This window comes from Biomphalaria glabrata, chromosome 12 (genome assembly GCF_947242115.1).
Source record: "Biomphalaria glabrata chromosome 12, xgBioGlab47.1, whole genome shotgun sequence".
Classification (NCBI taxonomy): Eukaryota; Metazoa; Mollusca; class Gastropoda; family Planorbidae; genus Biomphalaria; species Biomphalaria glabrata.
In genome coordinates, this window is record NC_074722.1 from 10,161,088 (window position 1) to 10,182,388 (window position 21,301).

Sequence of the window (21,301 nt, forward strand, 5' to 3'; positions counted from 1 at the left end):
AGGCGGTTGGTCGTTGTAGAAATTTTGCACAATTAGTCATTGTTGATGACTATTTTTTAGGGGTCCTCCTTTAAAGGTGATGCCATGGGCGGCCATTAAGTCTAACACTACACTTTTCTCGGCCCTGATTACAGTACATGTATAGTTGTGTTGTTTTTTTATCTTTCTATTTACTATACAGGTTACGCAAAGGTTTAACTACAAGGTGTATGAGTCATTTTGAAAGTTGCATTATGTTTTTTTAGTTTCTTTTGCCAAATACAAACTAAAGCAGTTTGGCAGCCATTAGATGGTCCGTGCACTGCTCGGTCAACCAAAGGACATTTTAAAATTCTCTCTTAGCGTCCAGCATTTTTCAAACCCTGGTCTTTGAGACATAAAACTCGACCTTTTACTGCATTCGACCAACCGGCCTGTTCTTTAAGAACTAACTGTATGTACGACATTCGATAACAATGGGTACTCTTCCATCTTTCCCTTTCTTTCACGTAGACGGCACACTATTGAGGTCAATAGTGACAGATTTAGTAGCAGAAAAAAACAGATTTATTTTAGGAAAAAAAAACAAAAAAAAAAACTAAAATTTCGTATAAAAGTGACTACTTGGGTTTTCCTTGGTATCCATTATTTTTAAAACAAAATTGTGGTGTGTGAGCTTGAGAAAATGTTTAAGTTGTTATAACATTTTATGAGCGTTATTAACACTTTAAAGGTGAATAAAAATAAATCAAATCAATTTATTTGATCATACAACAGGAAAAGGTTTATTGGTATTCAAAGACTAGGAATCAAGTTATGTTTACAAAGCAACACAGTGTTAAAACGTCATGTTTAAATTAAGTAATCTTATTGATTAGGCCCCCAAAAATGTCTGTTGCATGGCAATATTTGCTTACAATTTGTAGACATTTCTTTAAAACAATTTTTTACTTACTACACGAGTAAATGTAATTGTCCATATTAAGAAAAGAACGAAATTATAATAACGAAGTAACGTCTGTATTATATAAGATAAGAAGAAACAATAAGCGAATGGAGAACATTATGAGATTTATATGTTAAGTAAAAGAATGGAATACAAGATGCGTAGGACGTAATCGTCTTCTTTTTTTGAAGTAACGTCTGTATCATATAAGATAAGATAATGGAAAGTAGCAGCTTTAATCTTATGAACTATAGACGTTACTTGTTCAAAGAAGATGATTACGTCCAGCCGGTGTTTTAAACAAATCATAATTAAAAAATAAGAGAATACCAGTCATGGTTTAGTCATGGTTTAAATTCATCAGGTTCTAATGTATGAACGCTAGCCATTAGATTAAAGACAAATTGATAAAGATATTTAAATGATAAGCTCCTAATGTTATAAAATAACTGTAGAGGCGAAAGGGGGGGGGGGAGGTAGTTGGGATAGTCGTGCGCATGACCTCTAGACACAATTAAGACAAGCCAGCGTACGGCAGAAACCAAGCATGACCAGGCACGGCTTATCGAAAACGGACCAATGTGAACATTCGGCAAAGATTTGTTCAAAAGATGCTATATCAATACAAACTTTATTTGAAATTAATTTTAATGGCCAAGCAGTGATCAGAAGACATCATTGATAATCTATTTGACTATTACATTTGAAGTCCAACCTAATATCCGTGAAATCACCCAGTGGGACATTCAGCTCGATGCTTGTGGAGCACCATGTACTGTACAATGAAAGCTGAATTAAACACCACAAAGATATGGCTAACAAAAGAAATCATGACTTGCACTGATGGATATTGCTCCTCAAATAATCTCAAACTGCTGATAAGTGTGTTATAAAATATTTACACATCTACTTCCTTAATATACGAAAATATTTACATAGCAAAATACACAAGCAAAAATAAGTACATGGTGTGGAACTGTAAATAAATTAAATCTATTTATACTAACAAGCAACCATTCAAGGGACAGTACCATATTATACAATAATAACTTCAAATTTTCCCAATTAACTCCCCTTACACCTAACCCTAAACTAAAAATGTTATAAAATCGGTGATTCCCACATGCCATATCCAGCTCGTAACGGATTACGGCTATCCAGCCCATGACGCAGTGTTATCCAGCTGATGACGCAGTGTTATCCAGCTGATGACGCAGTGCTATCCAGCTCCGGAAACCTCTGTTCGCAGTACATAATGTTCCATTAAACTCGATTACTTTTTGCTTGATTTTCACACTTTTGGTGGACTTAGCGTAGGATGCTGTAGAGTTTCAAGTCAAAAGCCTTTTATTTTGTTCATATTCATTAGCAAAATATAAGTAACGATGACCCCCCCCCCATACACACACACACACCCCTGGTGTGCAATATATGCAGGTCTAAGCTGGCTTTGCTTAGTCATGTGAAGCACTGCACTCACCTATATCTGTAGTGCTCGTTCTAACCTCCTTGTCTATAGCCAGTAATCTCAAGAAATAGTTGGAAATGGTTCTGAAGTGTTGTTAGCTTAATCTGCGTGCATGGCACTGATTAACGGTTATTTGCGTCCAGGTTAAATTGATCATTTCAGTAGGGATTATGGGCGCGGCATGGCCTAAATAGTGACGATGTGTCGAAATACCAAATAACTTGTAACGTGGACTTGCACTATAACTGATGCTTCTACAATTACATTTAAAATGAATGTTACATTTGGCAATCTTTTTAAAAGGAGGCGAAGATTTAAAACGTTTCTGAACGTTTCTGTGTTGTTTTATTATACCCCTTACTTTCTCTCTCTCTCTCTCTCTTTCTCTCTCTCTCTTTCTTTCTCTCTCTCTCTCTCTCTCTTTCTCTCTCTCTCTCTCTAACACATAAATACACAAATACACACACTTTAATTACTTTGTGATTGCTCTTCCGTTTCCGTTCTTTAATTTACATTCAAGAAACCTTTTTTTTTTGTTATTTATTTGAAGAGAAAGTCCTCACAAACAATATTCGACACAAAATATAGCAGCAAACTGTCTCGCCCTCAGAATGAGATTGACAGCTATGTAATAAGGCGTGGCAAAATGCTAATGGCACTCTTACAAATGAAGATTAACTCCTCCCCCATTGCTTAAAACAATGACATGTTTCCTAAATCTGTCAAAGAGAATAAAGCCTGCGCTGACTGTAGGCCTATTTAAGATTTAGTGTTTTTGACTTGTACTTGGCATTGGTTTTCTTCCAAGACTTTAATAGCTGGCTGAAGTGTTGATAATAGAACGACTGTACAATGCGCATTTTAGCAAAGGCACACAAACTTTGGTGAAGTAGTTTCCTCTTTTTTACCAGAGGGTCTGATGGTGGAGGATGTCGTGGTGATCGTGGACGTCACATCCTGTATGGCGAGCTCCACGAGCTGCTTCAGGCTTTCTATGACGTTATAAAAATGGGTGGAGTCTACCTCCGTGTAAGGCAGGTCCCTGCTGTCGGCGTACCTCCTGGCCACACTGGACAGAACCGTTCTCTGGGCTGAAGTGCAGTTGGTGCCAACTAGGAGCTTGGCGCAACTAGAATTTGAGATGAACGTGTCCAGGTCTGATAGCCTGAAAAATAATGCACAAAGTGTATATTAAAGTGGATAATAAAGTGCATGGCTTTAATTAAAAAAAACAACATAATATGTATTTTAGAGCATAAACTAGCACTAAAAAAAAATTCAATCAATTCCTTCTTTATGAAGTTCATAGTTGTCTATAATTTCTAATTCTGCTAATTTCTTGTAATGCTTCCCTAGTGAAGGAGTCTTTCCAAAGGGCTTTACACAATTAATAGAAGAACTAGTGTGTAATTTACAGCATATCAAAAGATTTCTACCCAAAACGGTACGCAAAATGTTCGTGTACGTCTATTAAATTTTGCCCACTCCTTAACTGAATACAAAGAAACATTTGAGTCAATTACCGGGAATTCCCGCTGAAACCATGTTCAAAGTAAAAAGATGTAAACCAAAGTTAATTTTAAGATGATTTTACTTTTAAAAAGTATAGCGGTCAAACCAGAGTTTTGGCAGTGTGGCAAATTAGGTAGTTGAGGTTTTCCCCCAAAGATATATATAAACTGTCAATATTTTTAGGAGAGTCGTGAGACTATTTCGAAAAATCCGTCCACGCATGAAAAGTTTGCAAGGTTATAAGAACATAAGAAATACTTTTAAAGAAATAAAAAACAAAGCTTATAAGGACTAGACCAACTGGGACAATGGAAAAGGGGGGGGGGTAGGGATACCTTGGTGAATTTTACCGTAATATTTTTTCAAAACCATATCACAATAAGGAATTTAAGATTAATTGGCAGATACATTTTGTATTTCTGTTCCATCAAAGAGTGTTTACAGCTTGTCTGTCTGTCTAGCTGGGCTAGACACATTATATTTGCATTAGCGGCCTGTCTGTCTACATTCTTGCCAATCAATCAATCAATCAATCAATCAATCAATCTATCTATCTATCTATCTATCTATCTATCTATCTATCTATCTATCTATCTATCTATCTATCAGTCACTAAGCCAGTTTATCTATTTATCTATCTATCTATCTATCTATCTATCTATCTATCTATCTATCTATCTATCTATCTATCTAATCTAATCTAATCTAATCTAATCTAATCTAATCTAATATATATGTCTATCTATCTATCTATCTAATCTAATCTAATCTGTCTATCTATCTATCTGTCTATTTATCTGTCTGTCTGTCTATCTATCTATCATCTCATTCGTGTAGTAAATTTTCTTGCCAAAGCATCATTTCTCTATTAAATCTTCCCATCTAGTCACTAGTGTTTCCCTTGACACCCTGTCAAAGCAACTAAAATATACCAAAATACACTAACACATCTAGAATAGTCTCAAAAGCTTTGCACTTTTCGGTGTATTATTGTTCAATACAAAAAAAGCACCTTGAATTATGGGGTACATTAACGTGGAACAACGAGAGAGAATGTTCAACGAACCACGACTTGAGGGGGGAGGGGGAATGTTGTAACCCTGAAGTAAACAGTACCTTGACCTGGAAAAGTCTTATCAGTTCCCTAATGGAGTCCACAAACTATAGGGTATTGTCGTCCAATAACTGTTTCGCATGAAGGTCTAAGGCTAAGATCCGGAAATTTCTTTTTGTCACAAGAATATTTCTTTTAATTGTGGGGAGGTGACCTTTTGACATATACGTGCAGAAACCAAAATTCCCGATAGAATGGCGGAGTTTGGGAAATATAGTTAAGTCTTTATTTGTCAGTACAAAACAAAAATTAAATGATTCGGTTGTTATTGCTTTGAAATATTTAAATTTGATCCATAACTATGGTTTACACCTAGCTAAGCTAGACGGAAAGATTTACAATAGCTGAGATAGACACATTAGGTTTATACAAGCTGGGCTAGACACAGCAGATTTACTAAGGCTGGGCTAGACACAGTAGATTTACTAAAGCTGGGCTAGACACATTAGGTTTACGCAAGCTGGGCTAGACACATTAGATTTACAATAGCTGGGCCAGACACATTAGATTTTCTGAAGCTGGGCTAGACACAGTAAATATACAATAGCTGTGTCAGACCATGGTCAGACTAATTAGATTAACAAAAGTTGGGCTACACTTTAAATAAGGCCTACAGTAAGGCCACACTTAAAATTCGTTGCATAGATGGCTACATTTTAAATAAGGTCATAGCTGAGCCATACTTCAAATTAAGCCCGTAGCTGGCTAGACTTTGTAAATTAGGTTCATAAGCAGGCAAGACTTTATAAACTAGGCTAATAGCTGAGGAAGACCGTAGAAATTAGGCTTGCAGTTGGCATAGACTACTTCTAGTTCAAAAAAAAAATTAGCTTCTCCACTAAAAAATTAGCTAAATATGTAGAACATCTATTATTGGGCACTATTTATGCCAAAAATTTTTTAATCATCGACTGAAAACAGAATACAGATCTACTAGATTTTTTGAAATAGAGTAGCTATGACCTACGTGTTGACATCATGCATGTGAATACAGCGTGTATTAATAAATCACAAATCTTTCAAATGGTTGCGCACTTTGATAAGTTTTGTACTTTTAGACACAATTAAAATGTCGGAATACTGGTTCAAGTCGTGATATACAACTAGAGTGTTACTAGAGTGTTACTAGAGTAAGGTGTTGCTTCTTTTCGACATCTCGAAATAAAAACATTGTTCCTTTCATAGTGTGTGCTACAAAAGAGCTTACAACATAGGCCTCACGAATAGAGTTTGTTTATGCATCTAATCAAATGACATTAAAGCAGTCTATTTTAAACTCCTCTTTGTTATGAGTTTTTTAGATTGTCGAGTGGGAAAATAGAAGAAAAAAAAATTCGCCTGATTTACATCGCTTATATTGGTTTTGATCTTTTTTTTTTTTAAATGGCAATGCAGGTGCATTGTGAATAGATTGTACCTTTTTTTTTTTCGTAAAAGTACTCCATTATCTTTTCGTTATAGACAAAGTTCATACTTGACATGTAATTTTAAACGTGGACTGAAATGTTTCTTGTTACTAGATCATATTGCTATTTATAGATAAGATAAGATAAGTTCATGTTCGTCTTGAATAGTTCGCTAAGCCATTTAATTGACATTGAAGAGAGCACCTGACAGCAGGCGGCTTCCGAACAAGACAGCTGGAGATTTCTTACAAGGACTTGGGATACACATGTCAGACCATAATAAAATACACTGGCGAGGACAGACGTAGACGGCGAAAAGATCAACGGATATGTCTGTGTTGGGTGTGGCAAAGTATGTAGGTCGTAGCTGGGACTGCGTAGCCACGTAAATACTGTACTCCTCAATTATTAATGTTTAGACTCGAAGATGAAGTCTGATTAAGCCACATAAAATAAGAGCGGTCTCGAGCCCAAAGTTTGGAAACACTCTCTAACACAGAAAGTGTGTCAAAGGTCGAAAATACGTTGAAACAAATTAAACAAAGTTTGTATAGAACAAAACAAAGTCCTCAACAAACCCAGAAAAGCTTTTCCCCTATATCGTATAGGCAAAGGCATTGATACCAATTATCAAACTGATTCCTTCTTCTTATAAATAATAGATCTTCTCCAAAATAAATATAGAGACCCTAGGCATTTTCCCGTCTGGATTAGGCAACGCGTTTCATTCTCCTAACAGCACTTGGAAGAATTATAAATGTGTTTCAGATTATCAAATAAGAAACATGCTTTTATGTTTGTGTCTTTCTGAGCATTTTACCCCCGGCGGACAACGGTTTTGTTTGCATCTGGTATGGCTAAATGTGTAGGTCGCAGCTGGGTTGGCGTATTCATGTGGAACTCTGCACTCTTCCTTATTATATTATTATATATTATATATTATTATTTGTAAGTTATATTTCAGTGTTGTATGTATTAAAGCTACTTTACATGTTAGTTTTTTAATATGTAATCTAAAAAACACAGTTTAGCTGGTACAATAATTTTTTTCCCCCATAAAATAAAATAACTAAAACTCATTATTTATACAAACAAATAAAATGTCATCTTGCTTAATGATATAAACACGCTTGGAAACTTAGATAGACTCCAAGTATTGTAATCAATGTCTAGATGAGAAGATCTTCAAACATGTCACGAATCCTCGGAATGTTTAAATATGGCCTTAAGATTTTTACTTCTTTGTTTAATGTTAAGCAGAGCGTGACGGCACGTGTCTCCCTCTCTCTCTCTCTCTCTCTCTCTCTCTCTCTCTCTCTCTCTTTTAATTTAAAAAGAAAAGATCAATATGGCGCTATATTTGTGTCCAGGAACCTTCCCAGTAGTACCCAGTTCCTCCCGCCACCCTAGCAATACTACGTACATAGGCCTAGTCATGTGACTGTTAGTGCAGCTGGCATTACGTCATACTAGAGTTCAAGCAATGAGCCTCGTTTCAAAGCTAGGGCCTAAATATAGGCCTAAACTATCTTCTTCGAATTCTGTGTTTATGTTTTATGCCTGAACTTATCTTCTTCTTATCTTATACGATACAGACGTTACTTCAAAAAAGAAGACGATTACGTCCTACGCGTCATGCATTTAGTCATGCATATTAACCAAGGACCTAAACTCCGCCAAGTCACTGGTCTCATAAGCTTGCGCGGTGAATGATTGGGTGTTTGTTCGATTGAGACAGTGTTTCCCAAACTTTTAACTAAAGTGCATAATTGTGCATAAGTGCATAATGTTTAGTACGCTGAGTACCCCTCGCCTTGCGTCTATGAGAAGAGTGAACACAATAAATGGATATTTTTTAAAACAAATCCGCTTAGTTAATGAGTTGCAACGCGTACCCCTCTCCAAAGACTTCCCGCGCTTTGGGAAACACTGGTTTGAGAGAAACAACTCAAGGAAATATTAAGAAGCTATAACAGAAATAGAGCGATCAGGCAGGGGTGTAGTGAGCAAAAAGTGCGCCCGTGTCAAAAACAAAATTATTAGCGCCCCCCCCCCCACCATTTTCCATGAACATCACATAGAAATATAGGCTTTAAAATAAAAAAAAAGTATTTAACAATAATATAATACAAATAACCTAAGAATGTATTACCTAACTAAAATATCTATAATACTTTTTTTTTCGGTGCCGCCCTGCTCGGGGCGTCGTGCCCCACCCCCCACTACGGGTCATGTTTGTTGGAGATTTTCAAGCTTAACTAAAGAATTTCTAGAGCGCTAAATTGAACTTCATTGGTGTCAAGTAAAGAGAAAAAAAAGAATTGAGTTCTAATTGTAACACTATCTCAATGAGTGGCAGCTGATCTTCGTACCAAATCTTCTTTAATACCTCTAGTGAGTTGCTTATTTGTTTTTAAAACAGTAGTAAGTCTTATATGCTTGTGAGTCTTGGACGCTGACTGCAAACCTAGAGAGGAGGATCCTAGCCACGGAAATGAGATGCTACAAAAGGATCCTAGACATCACATTTAAAGACCGCAACACAAACCAAGAGATTAGAGGCAGGGTTACTGCAGCGACCGGACACCATGATGACCTGCTAACTATAGTAAAAAAAAAAAAAAGCGCAAGCTAAAAATCTATGCCTATATTACAAGGTCTTCGGGGCTCACAAAGACCTTCCTTCAGGGAACAGTACCAAGAAGAAGAAGAGGCAGACGAGAAAGCGATGGGAAGACGTCATAAAAGACTGCCATTGAAAGAGGTTCTAACTAAGGCGAAAGACAGAGAGGAATGTAGAAAGACGGTCGACAAATCTTGCATGGTGCCCCAACGGTCCAACAGACTAGGGGATAGGTAAAGGTAACGTCGTAGTGGGAAAGTCTAAGGAGTCGTCCTTGTTGGAGTTATTTCCTCACAAACTGAAGAGTTTAGACAATTTGATCCTGCAGTGCTACAAAGTGCAAAACAAAATGATCATGTACATTCTAAGCAAGAAAAACATTAAAATACTTTTTTTAAAGACAATACCTCCTTTATACAACTAGTCTTTACAGGTGTGATGGTAGACATTGCGAGAACTAGTCTTTACAGGTGTGATGGTAGACATTGCGAGAACTAGTCTTTACAGGTGTGATGGTAGACATTGCGAGAACTAGTCTTTACAGGTGTGATGGTAGACATTGCGAGAACTAGTCTTTACAGGTGTAAATTCGTGTCATGCAGCTCAATATACACCTACACGTTTTCTTGATTTAAATTTTTTAGTATTGATACTTTGCTCTAGATTCACCACTTTTACGTAAAATGCTAAACCATACTTTTAGACCAGATATGAACAATTTTTAATAGAACAATCCGGCCTTATTAATTATTAAATCATCTCTTGCACACATCGGTCTGGAGCTTCTCTAGGAGGTCCTAAAAATGTTTCTTATCATAATGAACAATCTCCCAATAATGTTGAGCATGTGAAACAGTAGGACTTCTTCAAATAGAACACCGCCCGACAACGCGGGTGTCTGCAACAGGTGCGGCAAATATTTCAGTTCACGACTGGTTCTACTTAGTCTATCCTGATGTTTGAAGACAATGCTTTTATATCTTAACTTAAAGGACGACTAGATCCTGGATCAAACATATATTTTTTTTCTCTATGTGAGAAGACAACGAATGGAAAGAATCCAATGCCCTATGCAGGGCCGGTCTTAGGCCACTGCAACCTATGCGGTCGCAGTGGGCCCCGCGCTTTCATAGGCCCCGCGCTAATTTTATGTGTAATTATTAATTGCATAATATATACGAAACATTCCTGGAAATAACCTGCACTTATTAAAATTTCCTGAAAACTCATAAAAATCTCATGAAAAATAGACAAAATTACCATTTGTGTGTGTCATTCATAATGGGAAACGCCATTCCTACGCGCGATAAAAAAAAAGACATTGTCAGCTTTCATGTAATAAAATGTAATAACAGGACAAATTTTGCTCTTAACTGGATGTTCCAATACGTATTTACTTCTATTGTTACTGGCATATAAATATGCCATAGGTTGCAAAATTGGTAAAGTAAAGTTAACTTGATCGCAATTTTGTACTTAGTAAAGAATGAATAAAATGCAAAGCCGAATTTATTTTCTAATACAAAATCTTAATTTTCACTTATTATCCTTATTCCCACCCAGACTAGGCCCCGCGCAATTAGTTTCGCATAGGGCCCCGCAATCGCTAGGACCGGCCCTGGCCCTATGGAAATATTTTAAAACCACGCACCAATATTGACAATCTAGTGAATATAAAGCACTCTAATGCCAATCCGAAGATTGTGTTCTAGAGTGTCAGGGCGCAGACACTGTGATTTTTATTAGCGATTTGATGCCTGGTCTGACGTTCAGAATTAAACAAAAATGAAAGGGATTCGGTCTTTTTGAGTTGTCATCTCAAGACCCTTTGAAAACCTGAAACAGGTCTCGCCATGTCTCGTAAGAGTACACGACACACAGTCTTCCGACACTTTGTAAAATACTGATATGCCAATACAAATTTTATCTAGCCAATTAAAAGGGACCAAACGGAGATGTAAATTAAATCTAATTGATGAACTTTAAACCTTGGAATTGACTTTTAAAATCATAATCTTTCTACAGTTCAAAGGTTGATTAATTTTGTTCAGCCTCAACGTCATGTGACTTGAGTGCATTCCAGGGGCATGAAATGAACAGTTATTTATAGAGTCCCTTTTCAATTTGAACAGTAGGTCTATGTAGGACACTTCTACCAGGGTATTAAGCAGGCAGGTGTGTCATGCATAATTAAACATAAGCATCCAAAGGTCTTTTTTTTCATTGACATACTAAACGAAAAGTGTATATAGCTATGCACCAAAAAAAAATTGGTTACTATTTTTGGCAAGTATATTTGTGATATGATTAGTTGTATATAAAGTGTACCATTGGTTGTAAATAAAGTGTACCATTAGTTGTATATAAAGTGTACCATTAGTTGTATATAAAGTGTACCATTAGTTGTATATAAAGTGTACCATTAGTTGAATATAAAGTGTAGTATAAAACCCTAATGTGAGAGGATGGACTAATCAAATGGCTTCATTTTGTTGTACGGGTTAGAGCCGCTAGATCGCCCATGGTTTTAATCATAAATGCTTTTAAAACATTCCCCCCCCCCCTTTTTTCCCTCACATTTCGTATGTTTGTTTCAATTGTCTTTTGGTGATTTGTGTGCTCTAGGACACCGGGGGGGGGGGGGGGCGGGGGGGTCATGGTTGCTCAGTGGTAAAGCGCTAGGCTTCAGAACCGATAGATGTCAAGTTCGAATCTCGGTGGGATTTTGAATTGCTATTGTATTTAAAAAACAACAGATGACCTTTACATTATGTTTGTTTGTTTGTTTGTTTGTATTGGTATTAGAGAAACCGATCTACTTACTTTTGTACCCAAGTCCAAACCTTCCTCGGACGGCAGGGGGTGGCAGCGGGCAGGGTTCGAATCCAGGGCCACAGAGACGAAAGTCCAGAGCGCCTGACAGCCACTCTGTTGTTTTAGTCACGTGACCAGTCAAATATATTTTAAGGTTGAAAGAGTATATGAGAATACGTTACCTATCTGCCACGAGTGCAGTCTTTCTTTATCAGCAACAGCTGCCAACTAACAGCAAATAGTACAATGGGAGATTTTTAATGGTCCACGAAAGGGGAAAAGCAGCTACTGGTTTTGTGTGGTTTGTCTATCCGTTCGTCCGTCTGTTGTTTTGTTGTTGTTTTTTTTCGGGAAAGGAGGGGAAGTAAATTTGATATATCGTTATCTTTTAATTAAAACAATGACATAAGTTTAAAAAAAAAAGATCTTTGTCCTTTCACACTGAGCCTTCTATTAATAGATCTATTGGCGAGGCAAGGGGAAGCACTGATAAGAAATGTTTAAGTTATTTAGCTTGCCTTGTACAACATATCAGAATTGATATACATCGAACGCCCGAGGCTATTATATATGAATGTATAATATATTCAGTGAAGAACATCGTTTCTCATACCGGGGAGGCGCCCGCAATCCAAGGGAGCATTAACTGCTCACAGTGCGGGGAGGGGGGGGGGGAGAGGCGCGCGGTATTTTTTTTTCCAATCCAAGAGCAAAAAAAAAGGCCTTTGTTATACTTGTGTTGTATTTATAATAAGATATTGACGTATTGATCAAGTCAAAACAACGAGAGAGGAGTCTGCAACAAGATCGATACAAAACATTTCTTTGGAACAGTACATTTCAATACGTCTTTGCCAATCCGATTCTACCCGACTTTCTTACGCCATATCTTTTTTTGGTGTTGAATGTCACACCATCATGCTGTTGACGACTTTTGCGTGAACAAAAACAGACCCGCTAAGGCCACTACCATACGTCTTGTTGAATACAATGATGATTTATGACTATCAAACCCATTACAAACATTTTTATTTTACTGATGTCTCTTACACATTAGTTATAGACTATTCGACCTCCGACCTCCTTCTTACAATCCTAATAAAATGTAGTTTGAACCGCGCTCTTCTAATATAGGAGAAATAGAGCCTTCTTGACGTTAAGAGAATAAAAACGCTTGAGGTACACTTAACACACACATTAACTAAACACACAAGTTAACTAAACACACAAGTTAACTAAACACACTATTTAACTAAGCACACAAATTAGTTAACACACAATATCTACAAAGTCATTGATTTCCCATGATTCAGCCAAATCATTCATGCTAAATAAGAAAATAATAAAGAAAAATAATAAAGAAACAAGTAAATGTCACGCTAACCCATACTAGGTATCTTACAGTCGCTACTTATATCAAAATAGTCTAAGAGGTAACTTATGCTCAGATGGTTTACAGGCTTTACTTATCCTGAATATCTTATAGTCACTATTTATCCTGAATATCTTATAGTCACTATTTATCCTGAATATCTTATAGTCACTATTTATCCTGAATATCTTATAGGCTCGCAAAGACCTTTCTTCAGGGAACAGTGCCAGGAAAAAGAAGAAGAGGCAGACAGAAAAAGCGATGGGAGGACAACATTAAAGAATGGACAGGCCTGCCATTGAGAGAGGTTCTGATCAAGGCAAAAAAAAGGGAGGAATGGAGAAAGACGGTCGACAAATCTTGCCTGGTGCCCCAACGGTCCAACAGACTAAGGGATAGGTAAAGGTAAAGGTAAAATCTTATAGTCACTATTTATCATGAATATCTTATAGTCACTATTTATCCTGAATATCTTATAGTCACTATTTATCATGAATATCTTATAGTCACTATTTATCCTGAATTTCTTACAGTCACGAATGGGATATTATTTTTGTGTAGTGACCATGACCAAAGTTAAAGCTCTCTAGCACTCACTCCTACTGCTGGACTATTGCTACTGTAATTGTACGCTTCCTGAACCGCCACAATGAAATGTATGTCCTTTATGTGAAACAAAAGAAAAACTTTGGGCCTTTTAGTTGTTAGTGCATATACTGCTAAACTAACATTGAGCAATAGTGAATGCGTGTCTTAGTAAAACGAAACGTTTGTGTGTGTGTGTGTATGTATGTGTGTGTGTGTGTGTGATTATCCAAGCTTTGTTTATATTTTTACGTAAATCTAACATATATAATGATAGATTACGTCTAGATTCTAAATTTAGAAGTAGATCTAGAGTAGATCTTTAGAAGTAGATCTATGTTTAGGCTAGATCTTAATTTTTTCATGCAAAAAAAAACCGTACCAATGAATAATTTGTATCTTAGACAATGCCCGCTGGCCTAGTTGGTGGTATCGTTCAATCAAGAAGTTGAAGGTGTCAACATCATGAGTTCGATACTTAAATTAAAATTTAATTTTTTAAATATTTTTTTTTATTTTAAGGTGGATAATGAAAGTATTGTCCTTTAAAAAATGTATTTTTGTAATGTCTTTCTTGTTATTTGTATTGTTAGGGCCTTCTTGTCGTTAGAGAGACATTTAACAATCTCCATGGTTTTCTATTGACGAGACCTAAGGAACAATGAAGCCAAATTGTATCAAGATTGTTCCTACGGTTTTGATTTCTATTCGGGACATACAAAAATACTCCTAACATTGTGATAGATATAGTAATATGCTCAAATTTAAATAATGCAATACACAATCAGTGAACTGCTGTGTACAATACACGCCGTCAGGCGTGACAGTAGTTGTATAGTCTAGCACTGTAACTCACTTATGGTTAGTAATATACACGAATATAGATTTTGGCTGTTTGTCAACTCATTGTTATCCTTACTACAATATATGTGTATCGCCTCGAGTACATTTATTCATGACTAAGTTAAGTTGAGTTCGAATGAAGTTTTCTCATTACGAATCTCTCATCCCACAAGACAGCTCTGCAGTTTTTTTTTTGTGTATGTTTTAACATACGTTTTCAACAGACAAAGTTTGACGATCAAAGCAGGGCCGGCCTTAGGCATATGCAAACCAGGCAGCTGCCTAGGGCCTCCACTGGGAACAGACAAAGTTTGACGATCAAAGCAGGGCCGGCCTTAGGCATAGGCAAACCAGGCAGCTGCCTAGGGCCTCCACTGGGAACAGACAAGTTTGACGATCAAAGCAGGGCCGGCCTTAGGCATATGCAAACCAGGCAGCTGCCTAGGGCCTCCACTGGGAACAGACAAAGTTTGACGATCAAAGCAGGGCCGGCCTTAGGCATATGCAAACCAGGCAGCTGCCTAGGGCCTCCACTGGGAACAGACAAAGTTTGACGATCAAAGCAGGGCCGGCCTTAGGCATAGGCAAACCAGGCAGCTGCCTAGGGCCTCCACTGGGAACAGACAAAGTTTGACGATCAAAGCAGGGCCGGTCTTAGGCAAAGGCAAACCAGGCAGCTGCCTAGGGTCTCCACTGTGTGGAGGGGGGAGGGGGGCTACAAAAAAACCTAGCAGAGCACCATGACTCTATATTTACTAGTCTACTCTGTCTCTACTACGAACATTGCGATATATAAATTTCCGTTGTTTGTAGATTTAGATATAGACGGGAAGGTTTTTACTAAATGACGTCATTTAATTTTTTTACGATGTTTCTTTTTATCTTTTGTTTAATTTGAATAGGGGCCAACAAAATTGCTTCCAATTATCCAACGCCGGCCCTGGTCAGAGACTCAAATGTCCATAAAGTTTTAAGTTTAAAAATCAGAAAATATTTCAACATTTTTTTTCCACCAAAGTGAAATATTTACACATCACCAATAATACATATACATTCAAGCAGGGCCCGTCCTACAGGTTGCGGGGCCCTATGCGAAACGGATTGCGCGGGGCCTAATTTGGGTTGTGATAAGGATAATAAGTGAAAATTAAGATTTTGTATTAGAAAAAAAAATCGTCTTTGCATTTTATTCATTCTTTACTAAGTACTAAATCACTGTCAACTTAACTTTACGAGCCATCTACAGTAGATAGTAGTTTTGCCAACAAAAAAACAAACCCATAAACATTCAAATCTACCTTTTAGATTTACTATTAACTGGCAAAATATCGGATTTGTTGATTTTTTCTAAGAGGTCAAGATAGATTTAGATCTATATTTATATGCCAGTGACTATTAACGTAAATTAAGTATTGGAACTTCCTGTTTTTGTTAAAATTCGCCTTATTATTACATTTTTATTAAATGAAAACTGACAATGCCGTATTTTTTAAACGCGAGTAGGATTGGCGTTTTCCAAATTGAATGACACCCCGAAATGACAATTTTGTCTGTTATAAGGAGATTTGCATCAGTTTCCAGAAGATTTTAATAATTTCAGGATATTTTCATGACTTTTTCGTATGTTTTATAATTTCAGGAGAATTCCAGGAACCCTTTAATAATAAGTTAAAATGGTTTAATTTAATAATTTACACCTAGAATTCGCATCGCGCGGGGCCTATGAAAGTGTATGTATATGTATATATTTATTTATTTTGTTTTTTTTTTATTTATTTATTTTATTTATTTATTTAAAAGTGCTGTGAAAAGGATTACGTACTATTTGATTTACCTCAATTAAACTTAATAACAGTAGGATCAGGCATGGACATTATATGCTTCTTACTATAGTACCATGAAGCCTAGACAATACACGCATCTTAACATAGGAGAATAAAGGCTAGAAATTATCTGCTTCTTACAACTATACGTATACATACTATGAGTGGATAAAGACCAGATGTTATATGTTTCTGACTATAGATGGATCTGTTTCTCACCAAAGAAAGAGTTCCACTTACCACAGTTCCATATGTTCTAAAGATTTTGTATTGCACACGTTGTACATCAGTAGTACTCCATGGGCGCCTCTGTAGTAGGAGGAAGTCAGACTTCTGTAGCGCTCTTGACCTGAAGGAGACAACGCTGAGGTAAAAACCTACATTCAAACTCATAATTGCTTTTCAAAGAACGTCCCCAATTAGAGGTTACTATCTATGGCGAAAAACTATAAATAGATAGCATTGTTGGTGCATCCGGTGTACAAAAGTAAGGAGGTGGTGATGAACTAGGTTGTTTTTTTAAGTTATATAATTTTATTTTTTTGGGGGGGGGGGGGCACTTCCTAGCACCGCAGAAGCAAATGTTCTCCGCTCTTTCGTTGTATGCTCCTTTATTTTATTTATTTAGTTGGCAACGTTAAACTTGCAGTTAGTTCCCTTGCTATTGTTAAGTCCTTTTCTTTATTAAAGGTTTTAGCTTAATGTAAGCTTGCTATTGTCAACGAATTCGTTAGCACTTAGGAAGGTTCTTAAAAAAAAAAAACATGTATCTGGCTGGTGATCTATTGGCTTAAGTTGGACATACATGTCAAGAAAATATTACAATTTATGTTGCATCTTGTTAGACGATAAGGACTACAACTTGTGAAACAATTTGGACTGTTATTTGTTTAACAATTTGGACTGTAACCTGTTTAATAATTTGGACTGTAACTTGTTAAAAAAATGTGTACTGCTAATTGTTTAACAGCTTTTACTCTAACTAGTTTAACAATTCGCACTGTAGGTTGTTACATAATTTGGACTGTATCTTGTTAAATTGAATCTATTGAGCTAAGTTTATTGGGAGTCTAATTGAATGGTACAGTCTAGAAAGTGTGCATTGAAAAATGGTCTAGACCATAGACAAAAATAAATATAGACTGGCCGATTAAAGAGTTTTATGGAACGAAAATTTGTGATTTGCAATTTTATGTACTTTATTATACAGCATTTATGAGCAGTATAAAAGTTAAGTATTCATATTTATTTCAGCCATAACCTATATAAGTATTACAATATTTTCACTAGTGTTTTTTTTTAATCTCTAAGAATGAAGATCATGCAATTTTTCATAATTCGGAAATCCGAATACAATAGATATACATGTTTTCAAGTTACATGAAGTTACTTCCTTCGGTCAGTCTATATTTATTTATGTCTATGGTTTTGACTCTCGCAAGGCGAAGTTATATGTATTGGTTTTTGACGTAAGCCAGTTGTGTTCATTCAGTAAGGTCTATTGTTAAAAAAAAAGTAAACAAACATTTTTAATTAAACGAGAGTTGACTACTGATAATGCTCCTGATAAACTAAACAATGTCAATGTCGCTGAACGGAAGAGCTTAGAACATTTGATTCTGCAGAGCTAAAAACGCACAAATATTATCATTTAAAAACCTAGCTTATCAATGCATCCTTTTTTCTGTACATCGGATACACCAACAATCTAAATATTTACATTTTTCTTGACATATATGAAGATCTCTATAAAAATAAAATCTACAGTAACAAAACAACTGGGCTTAGACTGGGCGAGGCATTTCTAGACAACATGGCCCATAAATTGTACAACAGATGGTGGACACCCAAGTATAGACCTAACTGTCCTCAACATCGTTAAGTTTGAAACTGTATCGATAACTGTACACATTGAACTCTGTATCTTATAATACTTATATCTATAAGAAATAGAAGTCTTATATTGCTTTTTTAATCGCTACGTGTGTAGGTAGGCCTACTATAAGGATGAAGCCTACTGTCTACGGATGTAGGTTATTACATTATTTCGGAAAATGTGTTATATTTAATTAGAGTCTGTAAAGGTGTTTTAACACGACGCTCAGAGGATCACTTTTATAAGAGAATATTATGAAACCTTTAACATTTTAAAACGTGCCTTTGTGGCATTCATGCGGTCCATTTTGGGTACCGGCCCACCGGGCATTTACCCGAATGCCCTTAGAGCCAATCCGATCCTGCAACAACATAGCAACCAATGTTAAAATCAAATTGTATAACCCCTGGCTATTTGTGTATGTTCTTTACGAGGTTTTTGTCCTAAATTCAGAGTCAGGCTGGATGCAGAAGTCTGACTTACATAAAACCCCCGTGTAAACTATTTAATTGTTTTAACTCTTTTTATGCATTTTTTTGTTTGTTTTCTGTTTTTGGAACTCATCACCAGAGTTCATAAATTTGAAATAGTCTAACGTTTTACTAAAATTAACATGCAATACAGGTATGTGCATATACCCATCCAGGTATAACACCACCTTAGCAGTGTCACTCTACCATCTGTGCCAACGTGCTTAGACCTAATTCAGCAGTGATCGTAATAGGAACATTATTTCTTGGTGACGTCATTTCGTAATCTTTTATATCATTGTTTACGTAGCAACAATGTACACCAAGGACAAGGACGTGATGGCAAGTCTGAAATCGGGGCTTATGGCGGGAAAGCATACGAGGATCAAACCTCAGTACAATGATAAGACAAAAACTCGTATATTATCTTATAAATTACAGACGTTCCTTTAAAAAAACATGTTTTTAATCAATAAAAATATCAAAATAAAATTCTACGAAATGCATCCTCTGAGATCTTTCTAATCAAGAAAGCATTACAATTAGCAGAAACAGATCATTGAGGTTAATTGATCACAAGTGAATGGTCACAGTTGGGTAGTGTCCCTTACATTGTCATAAAATTTAGAGTAATTAGACTGCAGAAGACAAGCTAGACAAATATATAATGGAATTTAAAGAAATTAGACTACAGAAGACAAGCTAGACAAATATGTAATGGAATTTAGAGTAATTAGACTGCAGAAGACAAGCTAGACAAATATATAATGGAATTTAAAGAAATTAGACAACAGAAGACAAGCTAGACAAATATGTAATGGAATTTAGAGAAATTAGACTACAGAAGACAAGCTAGACAAATATGTAATGGAATTTAGAGAAATTAGACTACAGAAGACAAGCTAGACAAAAATGTAATGGAATTTAGAGAAATTAGACTACAGAAGACAAGCTAGACAAAAATGTAATGGAATTTAGAGAAATTAGACTACAGAAGACAAGCTAGACAAAAATGTAATGGAATTTAGAGAAATTAGACTACAGAAGACAAGCTAGACAAATATGTAATGGAATTTAGAGAAATTAGACTACAGAAGACAAGCTAGACAAATATCTAATGGAATTTAGAGAAATTAGACTACAGAAGACAAGCTAGACAAATATCTAATGGAATTTAGAGAAATTAGACTACAGAAGACAAGCTAGACAAATATGTAATGAAATTTAGAGAAATTGAATACAGCATCAGAAAACAATGGACGAAAGTATCGATAAGGAATAAAGCCCCAAAAAATTATATTAATCTGAACATAAATTTGTGTATGCAAATTTAAACGGCAGTTATTGTTGGTGATAAGAGAAACGTAAGAAATGTTCCTGCCATGAGCCATTTAGCTCCAAATACCTTTACATTTCTTATTATCATAGATCATAGAAATTTTAATAGAAGAACGCCTGTAATGTATAACTTCATAAGTTTTCTACATTCTCTTTGATAAGAGAACATAATGGAAGTATCGTTTATATTTCTTATTATTAGCAGTATTTAAGCATTCTAGACATTTCTAATGGCTAATGTTGGAAGATTTCACTGCTGTCTGTCGTCCGAGAAGCCCAGCTCTAATTAAACGCCCAATCTAAAATAATTAACCTTCTTCGGGATTAGAACTTGACTCTAAGGAATCATAAGCTAAGCATTTTAGAATCCCCCCCCCCCCCCAGGAAAAAAAATTCTTTTTTGAGAAGTACTGCTTATTGATTAAGATACTTCAAAACTTGTGCAGAAGAACTTACTGCAAAAAATCTGGCTAGAATGCCACTAGATGAAGACGAAACTTATGCCTATACCTAACTACACTGTAACACTGCCAACAGCACTTAGACACAGTTGTGCTCACCTCCGGTGTCGCATAATCTTACAAGAGCTTTCTGCCCTCTGCTTGTGTTGATCTCCACCTCGAGATGATCTGCCGCAAGATGGGAGCTGCTCCTGGGCTGTATTTTGACAACGTCCGGGTGAACTTGAAGCGCCTTGATGAAGGATGTCTTCCCTACCCCTTGGTCGCCAAGGAGGATGATTTTTATGACGTAATCGTAGTGTTCCGAGGTGTACACGTCACATCCGGTGCTAAAATGTCTGACAAGCTTGCTCTCGGAAAGACTAGGAAATATAAAATTGCTGACCGCTGACGGTGAAACAGTCTTAGGGTCGGAAGTATTATGTAAGAGTTCTGGCAACATTTTGACCAGACGTCTTTACTTGCCGGCTAAAAACGTAGACATACCTTCGATGTCTTTAAATTTACTTTGATGTCTTTAAATTACTTCGATGTCTTTAAATTACTTCGATGTCTTTAAATTACTTCGATGTCTTTAAATCACTTCAAAGTCTTTAAATTACTTTGATGTCTTTAAATTACTTTGATGTCTTTAAATCACTTCAAAGTCTTTAAATTTACTTTGATGTCTT

The 21,301-nt window shown here is 36.2% G+C and overlaps 1 protein-coding gene across 1 annotated transcript; it reads right to left on the bottom strand.

Annotated features, from left to right (window-relative positions):
* Positions 1-717: 717 nt before the first annotated feature.
* LOC106070274 (uncharacterized) lies at positions 718-21,201 on the bottom strand. The gene is made up of 3 exons (XM_056007064.1): positions 20,730-21,201; positions 16,726-16,834; positions 718-3,558 (listed from the first exon to the last, which is right to left on the bottom strand). Exons 1-3 carry the CDS (start codon positions 21,070-21,072, stop codon positions 3,255-3,257), a joined length of 756 nt encoding a protein of 251 aa, XP_055863039.1. The 5' UTR covers positions 21,073-21,201; the 3' UTR covers positions 718-3,254.
* Positions 21,202-21,301: the final 100 nt, after the last annotated feature.